General features: G+C 40.7%; 1 protein-coding gene across 15 annotated transcripts in view; it reads left to right on the plus strand.

Annotated features, from left to right (window-relative positions):
- cadpsa (Ca2+-dependent activator protein for secretion a) overlaps positions 1-14,558 on the plus strand; it is a 583,962-nt gene that overhangs the window by 418,985 nt on the left and 150,419 nt on the right. For 10 of the 15 annotated variants that reach the window (XM_086001514.1, XM_086001515.1, XM_086001518.1 and 7 more), the window contains one exon: positions 5,539-5,645. In XM_086001514.1, the coding sequence (XP_085857640.1) occupies positions 5,539-5,645 (107 nt within the window). Of the gene's footprint in view, positions 1-4,565; positions 4,668-5,538; positions 5,646-14,558 lie in introns of all 15 variants that reach the window. The other 5 variants (XM_086001517.1, XM_086001512.1, XM_086001513.1 and 2 more) reach the window with 1 other exon arrangement.

Below are 14,558 nucleotides of genomic sequence, written 5' to 3' on the forward strand. Positions count from 1 at the left end.
TAAAAGCGCATAATAGTGCAAGCAATGCCAATGAAGTACCCAAGTGGGTGTGTACTTATGTATTCATAATGCTCCATCTATTCCCCACAAATCAGCAGAACCCAGTCAACCACCAGAGGCAGCCATATACACACCTGAACACCAACAATCACCACCTCCATTTGAAGCAGACACCAGCATAGATGCACATAGTGTTACAGATGTTGATACAGATGAGAAGGAAGATGAGGTGTTCAGCATTAGTGAGGAAGGAGTAGCAGTGGTAGTGATAGCCTCAACTTTGGATACAAAGGAAATCGGTGCGCTCCTCACAACTGGCATCAGAAACGATAATAGAGGTAGCTCAGAGGAGACTTTTAGTAGTGGAGAAGAGAGCCTGATAAATCCACACTATCTTTGATGATAAAGGGGTGTAATGCATCTTAATTTTCTGGGACAGATTTTGGGGTGAAGTATATTCCTGTTAGGTTTCTGCTCTTGTTTTCCATCCACTAAAATTTTCAGTCCAGGTGGGGAGCCACTTCTTCCACCCACCCCTTCAGCTGCACACACATACAAATAAGACAGAAATAATGGGATGTTGTAAGACATCATAATTCCTGTCCGTTCCGCCCCCATTTCAATCGTGTAACTTGAACCAGATAAAAAAAATCTAGGGGTGACTTTCCATGGGAGTTATTCTGCTTGTTTGCTGTAACTTTGGCATTTACACCATTTTTCCAGGATTTCCAGGCCTTTTCTTCCAAAGAACAATGGATTAGTGGGAGAACCCCTGTACAACTTCACCCCTATAGTGGCTTGCCTGGTGGAATTGTCCCATTTAAAGCTACCTGCAGCCTGACAACGTTTGCCCACACCTTGGATTTACCTGCATATGTTCGGAATTGTTTTGCTTTGGAGAGATAGTTGGATAGACTTGGAACTTACTCTGGTCACCTGCAATATTTTACCCCATGGGCAAGGGATAATATAGAGCAGTATGGGCTTCCCTATGGGATTTTTCCTGTATGCAATCTTGATCAAAGATGAGGAGAACAGAAGGAGCAAAGCTGAGTGAGGCAGCATCATAGAGGGATGAAGCTAACCTGCTATTGTGTCCCACAATAAGTCTATAGGTCTCGGAGATCTAACTAAAGAATGAGTGAGGAGGTTTGCCGTTGCAGACTGAATCATTAAGCCCTGGATGACCTGTTCCAGTTTCTGCACACTGACCTGCAGCCCAGATCAGCCACCTGAACAGCATTGTGAGCAGCTGTCAAAGTCAGTACAACTCGTCAACTTTTACGCCACTGGCTCCTTCCAAGCTGCAAGCAGAGACCTCAGCACCGTGAGGCCTGCATTCACCAGGACACTGCTACCATATTCTGCACAGCTGAAGAATTCATCCATTTTGGGATGACTTCTAGGCAGCAGCATGAGAGGGCCATGTAGTTGTATTATATTACTGGTTTTCGCAATGTTCAGATGGTAATGGAAGCTCCACGGGCTTCTACATTGAGTTTTCTGAACAGCAAGGCATCCCAGTCTTTCAATGTTCAAATTATTTCTGACCAGCTGCAAAGAATTCTCCATGTCAATGCAAAATTTGCAGGGAATTGCCACAATGCTTTTGTTTTTGCACCTTTGATTCCCTGCCTCTCCCAGGTTTTATGAGACAATTTTTCCTGGAACAAGACTCACAGCATTAAATGATGGTAAGCATCTGAAGTATATCTCGCAGGTGGCAGCAGGTAGCTAGTATAATAGAGAGTAGAAGTGCTGGAAGGAGATGGTCACAAGAGAAGATGGAACTAATAAGGGGCTGCATGCAAGTATGGCTTGTGAGGGAACTTTAAATACAGGCTGCAGGTGGAAGAGGTAGAAAGCCATTGAAACACAGCATGCTGTGCATGCTGATTTATCATTCAATTTAAGAAGTGAGGGTGATTGGTTTGGGGGTTCCTTTGGCGGCTAAGAGAAGGAAGCAGTGGCAGTTCTCTTACATTAGGTCATTGAACTTCTTTTGGCACAGTGTCGACCCTGTGAAATCCAGCACTTGCCATGAGTGGGTAGAAGTCCCGCCCCTCTGGCACAAACGCAATGTGGATGGCCCGCAGACTTTTGCAGCCAAGGACTTTTAGCCTTCTGTTGCCCTCCAAGATTATGACTGTAGACAAGGAGACAAAATACATTTTCAGCTAATTGAGCTATGACCAAACCAGTCATCTGTTATGTTGCTTGAGCTTGTTGGCCCTTGGGTTTGAGGGCATGAAGTGGGTTGTAACGAGGGAGCAATGGGGTGGTAGCCCAAGAGGAATCTGGTGAAGTCAAGGATGTCAAAAGTAGAAACAAGCAAACTATTGATTAGGCTGCTGGAAGGGTGTGTGCAGAGGAGATGATGGAGCTCCTTTAGGAAGGAGTCTGAGAGAGGCAGTCAAAGTCGGGGGGCTTGACTGGCCAAAGGAAAGGGCTGTAGTCCACCTGGCAAGATAGAGATTAACAAATGTTTTCGATTGAGAGGAGGCTTTGGGGTCAAAATTCCAAAGTGCAGTCATGCCCAGCTTCAAGTAATTTGTAGAGTAGTTACACGCAACCATGGCAGGGATTCTGACTCTCTTAAATGCACATTGTTCTATGCTAACACCAATCAGGGGGCATTGTGAGGAGGTACCCTCCACCAGTGGAACCCATAGAGGTGCACAGGTGCAGCCAGTTGTCATTCATGTCAGCATCGTTCTGTGCCATGACATAATGAAAGGTACTGCCTCATAAAGGACCAGGTCCAGAGTGATTATGGCATCAAATAACCCTGAGACTGGTGTGGCCATTAGTTGCAAATGCGGGGGGGGGGGGGGGCGGCGGAGGGGTCTGTTCTATCTCTTGCAACTCTGCAAAAATCCACTACCAGTCCTACTCCTTGAACTAGGACAATAATTAATAGTAGATCTATAACTAGCATGAAGAAGTTCACAACATACAAGGAGCAAATGTGGCAGCAAAACACATAAAACCTGTACACCACGAGCACCTCACTACATAATAAAGTTAATTCAAAGCAAATAGCAGATCAGCAATTTTACTAATGTCCAAACGAAAATTCTAACGTCCAATTGCAGAGCGCACTGGAAGAAATAGCATTGCCACTCTACCACCTTTTTTCCCTCCTATCTCCCTTGAAAATGTTGTTTAACAGGAATATTAGATTCCTAGTTCTCTCCAAACTTAAGTCTCATTATAGCTACCATGTCCTGTTTCTCCATAGTTAGGAATGCATCTAACGCTCTAATATTTTGGAACATTGACCCTTATTCTTTTACCTGATATTTTAATTTTTTTTTGATATTGTAATGATATCAGCAAATAGTGATGACATTTGTCTGTGTTTGATTACTTATGCCTTACAGCATATTTGTCTGTGTTTTTGATTACTTGTGCCTGACCAGCAGAGGTCATGTGAGAGACAAGCAGTCCAGAGGAGTTTTACTTTCAGTTTCATTCTAGATGCATCACAGCATAGTGTGTTCTGTAAAAAGCTGTAGAAAGTCTTGAACAAGACTTTAGATTAAACAACATTCTCTTTCAGAAATGAGTCTTTATTGAACTCAAAAAGAAAACAAAACAGATATCCCTTGCCCTTTCTACAACTATTTCTCACTAGCTCATAGCTCTTTTTCTTTCCCTTTCTCGATAGTATTTTTCTCCGATATTATCTAAACCTTAGGCTTCTACTGCAATAGCTTTGTTAATCCTGCTCTTCCTCTCTATTCTCAATCCTAGACAGGGATGCTGAGAGCATGCATTAGTTAATTGCTGCTTTCTATCTTTAGTCCACCAATCTACGCATATTTACCTTATCGTAAAACCCCATAAACAGGAATATCAGCTCATTTTCAGCATCACCTGGGTGATATCCTGGCGGAGTGGATCGCACGACCATTGTAAAACCTGCCCGATTATCATCTCGTTTTTAATAGGATGTATATTGGGTGGGTTCTACAATGAATGAGCGAACCATTCTGCCAGATTATTGCCCATGCGGCGAAGTTGAAAACGATTCCCATTGAGCCTAGTTGCACTCATTGAAGAAATGAACCACAAGCACACATCAAAGAAGTAAATGACAAACAAAATACCTGATTTAACAATAGATTTGATGGTTATTTTTTAGGGTAGAATTATTTTTAGAATTTTGATTTCCTGTGCCATTTCATTACTAAATTCTGATAGTTTCTGTAAAGAAAACCGTATAGCTGAGTATTTGAGTGAACTGCGCGATTTAACGTAACTGGATTAAAACGATACCAGCAAAAAGAGAGAATTTGGCAGTTTGTGGCATATCCTCAGACTGTGATATTAAGACAAGTTTCATGTCTTGAGTTGTGCCTAAAATATCTGCTATACGGTGCATTGTTGAGATCTTTGGAAACATCTAGTTACAACTGTCATTAGCAGTTACAAGGTTACCACTTGAAATGTCATAAATATGTATGTTTCTTTCACTATATGAGTTTTTCATCACTTGTACCATTGCTCATTCAGTCACCTGCTTGCTTACTTTTCCTGTCTCTCTCACTCATGCATGACAGCACGACGATCTTGGCCTAAGCCACCGCCCGCACTTCCACCCATAAAAGTGCCGCAAAACATTCTTAGTCAGAGAATCAGAGGCATGCCTAAACAAATACCAAGTACTGTTACAGCTTTTTATTTTAGTTGTTTAATTTTTTTTGTAGTTTGTTGCTTTTAAAACAATCGAGTTTTTTTTTTACTTAACTTGGTTATATTGAGTTTGTTACAGTCTGATAGAAACTAATAAAAGAATTTGCTGTTTCATTTTTATGATTGGTTGAATTTCAAGTTAGAACCTAGAAAATAGTACTCTTGCCTTCTTTGTTGAGCATTTGGTGCACACAACATTCACAAATATAAATGTCAGCACAAACTAACAGTGTTGCTGCATAACATATTGCATGATGAGTTTAAGTGCTTTTAGTAAACAGTGTTGTACAGTAATATCTTTTTGGCAGTCAACAGTGCTCCAGTTAGATCTTTTCTTTGGTGGTCTATTTCTTTGTTTCAAATGCTGCCTTTTTACCTAAGGTTCTTTTGAAACAGTTGTGGGATTTTTAATGAAGCTCACCATTCAAATCCTCCTAAAAAATACCAGTAGATCAAAGAGAAAATTTAAGAATTTACAGGAATGTGAGATCTAACAGAATTTGGATTGCTTCCCGCACATTAATGTCCTACAGTATATTTACAATTCGTAGATTTATGGGATGTTTTAAAATCAGAACTGAGCATGGGTTCTAACCTGTGAACTTAATCGGGGTAGAATCCTAGCTGGAGCATTGTACATCTTTGGTAAACTGGAATAAACGATATAGTATATTTTATCTAACTTTTTGTAAAATGTTTCTGTTAAGTATGTATTAGGTTAAGAACTTAAAGGATAAAAGTAGAAAGATTTAGAAATTGGCTTATTAAATGAGGGGGAGTGTAACTTGAGGAAAATGTAGTTTGTATTATGTTACTCATTTTTAATACTATTCACCACAGAAAATGTAGAAAAGTTAATCACTCCCGCCAAAAAACTGGAAGATACAATTCGTCTTGCTGAACTGGTTATTGAGGTGCTACAGCAAAACGAAGAGCACCATGCAGAGGTGAGTGTTGCACTTGCTAGATTACAGACTGAATGATATGGTATGAAGCCATTTTAAGGATGTTGGCTCCTAATGAGATAAGATCAGTTTAATAATCCCTTGACGTCTCTCACCCTCAATCATTTTATATACCCTTATTTACCTGGGGAGTAGATTTCCTCTAGTAGCTATAGTAGCAACATGATAAACATAGCAGGAACACGTCCTCTTGATTGGTATTTCCAGTGAAATCATAAAGCAGTTATTTTAGAATGCTTTTACAATCTTGCTCAAAATAACAAACATCTTTCTGCTATATTTAAGTCGCTAAAATATAATGACCAGATGAAATCTTACACCTGGGAAGTTCTTCAATAATAAGATGATTTATATCAAAGTACCTGGGTCTAAACAAGATATGGGACTAGGTCTGGTCATTGACGGCATAAATTCCATTCCTTCCAATGGATCTTGTACAATTTGCACATGGATATTACCCAACTTGTTTAATCTCACAAGGGAGGTGAATCACCATGGTACAACTTCTGAGAAGATAAAGCTCTGTGAAAATCCTCCACGACCCCCTCACCACATGGTCTTATCAGCATGGCTAGCTTTAAAGATTTTAAGTGATGGAATAAGGATACAGAAGCTTCACTGAAAAGTTCACTATTGAAGTTCTTTAAAAACTGCATAGTTGAGAAGGCTACAACAGATTTAGAGTCAGCTGCTGTATGTCCATCACTAACGGTGCTGGATTTAACTATTCTAAGCTGTTTCCAAGCCACAGTCTCCCTAGCCTCTCCCAATATCCCAGTGCTGCTTTAAAATTTCTCATGAACTTTGACATTGACCTGTAATATTTTTTTCAAAGTTAAATACTGAAATAATTTCTGGGTAGAAAATAATTGGATCCCAGTCGCCTTGGTAGCCCAACACTGTTGGTATGTAGGGGTGATTTCAAGATTCCAACACTTACAGGGATTCCATGTTGAAAAATCAGGGCTACAATGTTGTAGCTCTGTCGCCAGTACACATTCCCTTCAAACTTTTTTCCCCATTGGGAGCACGCAATCACTCCTTATATCATTAGATAATCTGCCTGTGAATATAATGAAAGCAATGATATTAAACGCTAAGTACGTCAACAATGGGGTAGCATTCAAAACTGAAATATGTTGTTTGTTTCAGTAAAATCTCCCTCTTTATCAGACTGGTGTACATGATAATGGAATATGCTGCCTTTTACTCACTCTGTGTGTGAGTACATGTGTGAATTCATAGCTTCTGTACATATCACTTAAATTGATTTTTAAAGAAGTAAGCAGATTTAATTACATTACATTGAAACTTGTAAAAGGTATATCTGCCCTCAAGGATTTCTAGTGTGTCTGAAATGTTTCCGTCTGTTAAAGCTTTTATTTCATGTGAAATTAATTTGGGCATATTTTTCAAGGAATTACTGAAATAAGTAAATTCCACAAAATGACCTCGTTCCTCATTGTCATAGCATCAAACATTTGTTATGTCATTGTTAAGTGTCTTTTGTTTTTAAATACTTCTGAATGTTGCTTAATTTTCCAGTGTCACTGTCTTTGCTGTTTATTTATACATTTCTGTATTAAATTTTAACTTTATATAGAGAGTGTGTTCTTGTTAACCTAAAGAAAAGAGTGTGAAACTGGAGTATTGAATCCATAGTGCCTTTATTATATGGTACAAAGATAATGCACCAGTCCCAACTAATGCTTGATTTGCATATTCAAATTTCCTCCCTACTGTTCAATCAATGTTGGATTACTACAGGGAAAAGAGGTATGTGACTAATCTGAATGAAATGAGTCACCTCCCCATATGTCTCGTGCATGTCCTAAAGATATCATCTTTCCTAATGGGATTTTACCTGGGTCGTCCCTGCTCTTACTCTTGTTCCAAGCAGTCTACTACCAACTGCCGACACAGTGCTTGTAAAACTGTTATTTGCAATGAGTAACAGAAATGGTTTTCTTGGGCTGGCTAAACAGCCTCTGCATGTACTGTTGGATGCTATATCAAGCACTGGAGTTGCCTCCTACCACCATTCTCCACCCTCTGGAAAGTTCCCTGAGTCTACTATACTTGTCTGCGTAGATTTGTCTTTGAGTTCTAACTGTGTCTTATAATGCAGAATGTAGCACCAGTTCATGTGGAACTGATTATGTTAAAATATCAGTTCTCAAATATAGAATCATTATTATGATGTGAGTCAGCACTCAGTTTAAAACAAAGTTTAAAAAAAATGTTTTTGCTGTTTCTACCAATATGAATATGGATTATGAGTCATGCATTCCACCATATTGTTGCAAGATTGTGTAATTTACTAAAAAAGTGATTTGGATAAAGAAATACAATCCATTAGAGTATAATTCATGTAAGAACTCCTGACACAACTGCCTTGAAATTAGGCAGTTTGATTATTAGCATATGAAAAGGTTAGTGCCTCCATTAAGGTACTGCGCATAGGAACTTTATGCGAATGCATTAAGCTATGATTCCACTCCCATAGCAAAATAGCCCACTATCATTTGCTGTATCGGATTACTAATGAAGAATGGCCACTTGGGTGAGGTACTGAAGACCGCCAGCAGATGTAGAACTGTATTTCAGTAAAAGTCAATACCATCAGAAGGGGAGAAAAAGATAAGGAAAAACTTACTAAGATTTCTAATAAAAGGGCCATAGTGCTATGGTAATTGTTGCATGAAAACCAAGACAAAATTAAATAAATATTATGTTAAAAATATGCAATTCGTATAATTAAAATAAGCACTGCACCACATGTGGCATCGATACATCTTGAGGTAAATTTTCTAATATGCATTTTGCTGGATGAGGCTCCCCACTAGGAGTATAAGTAGGAACATTACCATAGTGCAGAGTTGCTGTGACATCCCAAGACACCAACTCCGCAGCTGATTTTTCAGACCAAAGTCTGTCCATGGTTGTTTTAAATCTGAATCTGGCCAAATAAAGAAACGCCTAAACAGAGCATTTTCAGAACCATACAATGGTGGTTCCTGGACCCACCATAGGGAAGGAGGTGGCAGTAGGTGTGGTCAGTAATGGTAATAGCACTGTGGTGTCTCTCATGTAGAGAGAGAGGACCTGGTAGCAGAATCCTCGACCTCCATTCCACCATACTGGTTGCAGTTATGGCTGAGGCCCTCAATGGCGCACCTGTACCGATCTTTGGGGCATTTCTGAAGCACTGTCGGGATTGTTCTCTTTGCGCTGTTGGTGGCGTGTATCCAATGACAAGCTGCTGTGCATCTGCATCTAATGACACCAAACCTAGGGAAATGGGTTGGAGTTGGAGTGGAATTGGAGGCGTGGGTGGAAGTCCCGCTCTGCCGGAACTCCATGCCGAAGAGGAGATTGCAGGGCATCATCTTTAGGTACAAATGCACCTCGGGGTTTGTTCTCACCTGTCACTACCTCATGTTTACGGGGCCTGTGTTTTTACGTCTTTTCTGTACTACCTACTTTCAATTTTCTGGCCTCCATATTTTGGATCACTCTCATAGGTGTGTTCCAACTCCCTATGTCTTCAAGATCATCTACACTAGCCTTGATATATAGATAATTTTTTGGCAATGTGCCCCAGGATAATGAAGAGAACAATTTTTGTTTAAAGTTGCTGGAATTATCCTACACCTCCATACAGTCTGGGCTGGATTTTGCCAGCCGAGACGAGTTGGGGGTGGGACTGTTGCCTTCCGGGTTCTAGTCCCGCCCCCAGCGACGTCCGATGCACAGACGCTATTTTCCCTTGGTTGGCCTTGTTAAGCCCGCCCTATGGGCTTGCCAGCCAATTAAGGGAAAGCTGGTGTCAGATGACGTCAGTTGATGATGCTTCAGTTGCCGGTTTTCTTAAAGGGACATGAAGCATTTATTTTTGACAGATGATTTGACAGTGTTTGACAACATTGAGGTGCTGTCAAACACTGACAATCACTGTACAAAGGTGAGCCCTTGCACCCAGACTCTCCAATGACTCTCTTCTTAGGATAAAACAGATGGAAGCTGCAGGTGAGGGTACAGAAGCGATCTGTCACTTCTCCCAATGAGATGATGCCACATAAACACTTCAAAGCCTGTCACCTACAGAAACATCTAAACACATTAAAAATGACTTTCCCAACATTTCCTTACCTCTGATACTCACCAGTGTCCCATTGCATCCTTCACACCACCTCTGCAGCTGTCATCTAAACACAAACATTACAACAGACCCACATCACGCCTCACTTACCCTGGCGGGGTTTCCTGACGTACAGAAGCCCGCGGCAGAAGGCTCAAAAATGGGAAAAAGCCTCTTAACTGCCTGTTCACTATCTGTTAACAGGCAGTTAAGTGGCTGTAATCCTCTTCCCACCTCTACAATCAAAATAACTGTATTCCATGTAACTGAACGAATCATACAGTCTGGTTTTCTTTCCGAAATCAGTGTGGCTGCTCCTTTATGTTTTGCAGAAAACTGAACAAAACCTGAAACATCAGTATTCAGTTAAACCTTGATACAAGATTCTGCCACATCTGGCTTATGTGGGCTGTGACTAGATTTAAAGGGACAGCTTTCTGTTCAAAATTAGACACCGATTCTACCTGGGAATATCAGAGGCCACTTGCCGCACAACCCCCCGAGATATCTGCGCTCCTCTACTTCTGGCCTCTTGAGCATCCCCGATTTTAATTGCTCCACCGTTGGTGGCCGCGCCTTCAGCTGCCATGGCCCTCAGCTCTGGAATTCCCTGCCTAAACCTCTCCACCTCTCTATCTTTCCTTTAAGATGCTCCTTAAAACCTACCTCTTTGACCAATCTTTTGGTCATCTGCACTAATATCTCCTTATGTGGCGCGATGTCAAGTTTTGTTTTATAACGCTCCTGTGAAGCACTTTGGGATGTTTTACTATGTTAAAAGTGCTATATAAATACAGGTTGTTGTTGTCTTTTGCACTTCTGCTTTACAAGTGACCAAGCTATGCCACCTGTTGCAGGCTAATCTACAGACAATGTCAAGGAATGGGACAGCTCTTCCTGGGGCTGCCATGGTCAATACAACATTAAGCTTCTATGTCACAGGGTTCTTCCAAAACCCCATAGGGGACATATGCTGGAAATGCCAGTACACAGTTGATTCCTCTAGGAAACAAGTGACTGATGCCATGTTTGTTGGGGGAAGCACCTTTTATTAATCTCCCAGTGGGAAGGAGACACCAACTGGAAAGGCCTATTGACCACCCGACAAGCTTGCGAAGAGTTTCTGGTGTTTTATTTGTGATGTGAGGTCTGCACATATCAACTCCACTGTATACATTAACAGAAAGGTGCTCCACTTTATGAATGTGCAGGCCTTTTCAAACCATAAAAATATCATCCTGCAGGATATTGCCTGTTATATGGAGAGCTACTGTGATGCTTTTACTCTGGAGCAGGCAACCGTGCCTGCATTATTTGACAGTCTGAGAGAATGAATAGATAGTTCTTAGGAGACTAGGGCTACTTTTTGTAGCCTGGCTAATAATTCCAACTAGAAATCCTCACACAGCATAAAATCACAGGTACAATAAGGCCCGTGCCACTGCCTAAATTACTGTGGAACACACCATCTTCAAGCAATAGTTTCACTGTTTGGACTGTTCAGACAGGGTGCTGTATTAAATCCAGCCAAAGTCACCCAAGATCTGCTTGCGAGCAATCCGCATGGCATCTCTGATGTAGGTAAAGCCCACCGCCACCAGACTTCTTAAACGCTTCCCCAGACTGTGAAATCCAGCAGTGATAAAGTCCTGTATCTCAGTGTTGTCGGTCAGCGTTCTGATGAAGGGTCATCGACCTGAATCGTTAACTCTGTTTCTCTGTCCACAGATGCTGCCTGACCTGTTGCCAGTATTTTCTGTTTTGATTTCAGATTTCCAACATCCGCAGTATTTTGCTTTTGTTTCTATGGATTAAATGATTTACTTCTCACTTGTGGAAGATTCCCTTGTGTGTTAGGTGTAGTACTAAATAGTATGTTTACAACCTAGGACACAGGAAATCTTCCCCAATGGTGATTTATTTTCAGTATGACTCACAGCTTAAGTACTTGAAACAGTCACACATCTATAGTAAATTTGTTCTACCCTTTATTTTTATGTCAGCGTTACTTATAATAAAAAATTATGAAATTGAATTCAACAAATCTGGTAATTTGTGGGCTAGCACCAGAAAATAACCACAAAAGCCGCTGTTAAAAACCCAACTGGTTCACTAATGTCCTTCAGGGAAGGTAACCTGCCACTCCTACTGTTCTGGTCTACATGTGAATGCAGTCCAACACTAGATGGTTGACTTTAATGCCTTTAGGGCAACTACGGATGTGCAATAAATACTGCTTTGCCTGTGTTGCCCGCATCCCAAGAAAAAATACAAAAAGAATTATTATATTTTAAACATCACAGTTTTGGTTTTGAAACTCAGGGCACACATGTTGAAATAACATGAGATCTGACCTTTTCCTTCTCCCAAGGTACCCATTATATCAGAGTGTCAGGAACTTCAAGGGCTGTAACTCAAAGATTCTATTGTAGCTTTTTGTATCTTTAGGATTCCTTGGAGCATAAAGCCCTTGTAAATGATACACAGAGCTGCTGTTTGGACATACTGTCACAAAGTGGTGGGATGCAGGTTTGTGACTGCGAATGCCCACCTGCTGAGTTTCTGGTATTGGCTGTGCTGTCAGAGGAAGGCTTGGGTTTTACTAAAACGCTAAATACCAATCTTAGCTAGGTCATTGGCCAACAGCACTGAGCAGAGGTGAGGTATCAAACTGACAGGATAGCAAGAGACTTGTTAGAGGTTCTAGTTCAGATTGTGATTTACAACCCCAAGCAGAGTTCCCCCACAGGGAGGGAGAGAAGGAGCTAGGATCGGAGGATAAGTCACCAGATATTATACAGAGCTGGCAAAGGGCTGGGAATAGACCACCTGCCCACCCTCATTACATGCACTCTGGGGGGGCTGGACAAAGGAGAGAGGAGAATATACAAAAGGAAAAATAAATTCATGCTTCTATTCTGTCTGTGCGAACCTGGTTAGCTGTAGCTTTTTCATTTCCAGAAATCATTCGTAGGTCTAATTCTATTAATGCTTCAAAAACATTTAACTTTTAAAACTTTGGCTTTTAAAATATCATGAGCATCAGAGTCCATGGAACAAGTATTTTCGATAAGCTAAAACTTTCTGTTTTTAAAAAGTGCACTGAAGGATGCATACAGGATACTATAAATTCCCCACTGGAAAGGCGTAAATGGGTTTATTATCTCAACGTAAAGAAAGCTATTCCAGTGCCTTAATTCATTCCTGTTAGAAGATACCAACATTTTCTGGAGTAAAGTTTTCTCCCCTCATGCCTACTCTGAGCTCGTCTTGTCCAACAAAAAGTTGCAGCTAACCAAATTTGAATCTATCAGGACTGGCTCCACCACTACTAACTGTACAAAGAGAAAAACTGGGTTTGCTAACCATTTCTGTCTATCAGGTATTGTAAAATAAATTAGCCTACATCAGGATTGATCTATGGATTTGACTACCATTTAGGACGAAATAGAGAGGGATCCAAAATTGGACTTGTGTTTAAAACAAGATTGAGCAAATTTAAAATGTAAAATGCCCTTTTTAAAATGTCATTACGCTACATAATGGAATATCTTGACAATTGCTGCTATTAAATGTAGGTGACTGGTTATATTTGGTTATTGCAGTCACAACCAAGACAATTCTATTGGCCCAGAATTTACTGGGAAAATAACAGCGAGTTTAATGCTAATACTAATAATATAATAATCGAACCTTTTGTTCCTTCTTTCTATTTTTCTTTCTGTATATAATTTGATTCTTATTCACCCGATTTCCTTCTCCATCACTCTTCTGTTTCTTTCTCTATCCTTAAATCTCATTGGTTAAGCAGATAGACTGTTGGTCCCATTGTCCCAGATGCCCCGCTGACTGTTAGCAGCTCGTACGTCCAACAGTTTGCAGCACAAAACATTCTCGAGCTGAAGGGTGAGGAAAACAATCTAACCAACGGGGCACGCCACGAGATGCCCCGCTCCAGCAAATTCTGGGCCATTTAGTTTGTTTCAGCTAGCTGGTGGTCCCGTGGTGCTCTTTGTCAGTTTGCCAAGCCACAAATTGGGAGAACAAGGTTTGATTCCCAGCCTTAGCTGCCTTTTCCACTTGGGTTTTACGAAAACGCTAATCTACCAATCTTTGCTAGGTCATTGGCCTACAGCACTGAGCAGAGGTGAGGTATCAAAGTGACAGGATAGCAAGAGACTTGTTAGAGGTTCTACTTCAGGTTGTGATTTAGAACCCCCTACTCCCTGACCATGGAGCAACATTACCAGAGACCATGGAAATGCGCACAGGCGCACAGTCACTCACTTGTCATCCCAGCTGGACTCCAGGGTGAGCAATCTCAGAAGACTACAAAAGGAGAGACAATGAGCATAAAATTCATTCCAACAATTATTTTTTAAACAAACAACCAGAATTTCAAATATATAATTTCATATTTATGATCAGCTATGAAAAATGTTACATTAATTAGTGTAATATCAGACCATAAAAAAAATACAAAGCAATCTATGTAAAATGAAACTGGCATTATGTTGCCTCAGCATTATTGTATAAAGTTCCACTGCTGGCGCCACTCATGTTGCATGTTACTAGCCAGCAACAGATACACGACAGACATGCATGCATTTTAAACACATTCACATCTCAGGAACCCAGGATGTGAATGTAACCCCCAAAAATTCATTGGAAGCCTGCCTAAAAGGCTGGAAAGCATGCACAAGTCCTAGCTGCATGAATATTTGGAGTGCAAACTAAAAATAGCCAACCTACCT

Source organism: Somniosus microcephalus, chromosome 11 (assembly GCF_052327205.1).
Source record: "Somniosus microcephalus isolate GS21.2 chromosome 11, FLI_Smic_1.0, whole genome shotgun sequence".
Lineage (NCBI taxonomy): Eukaryota > Metazoa > Chordata > Chondrichthyes > Squaliformes > Somniosidae > Somniosus > Somniosus microcephalus.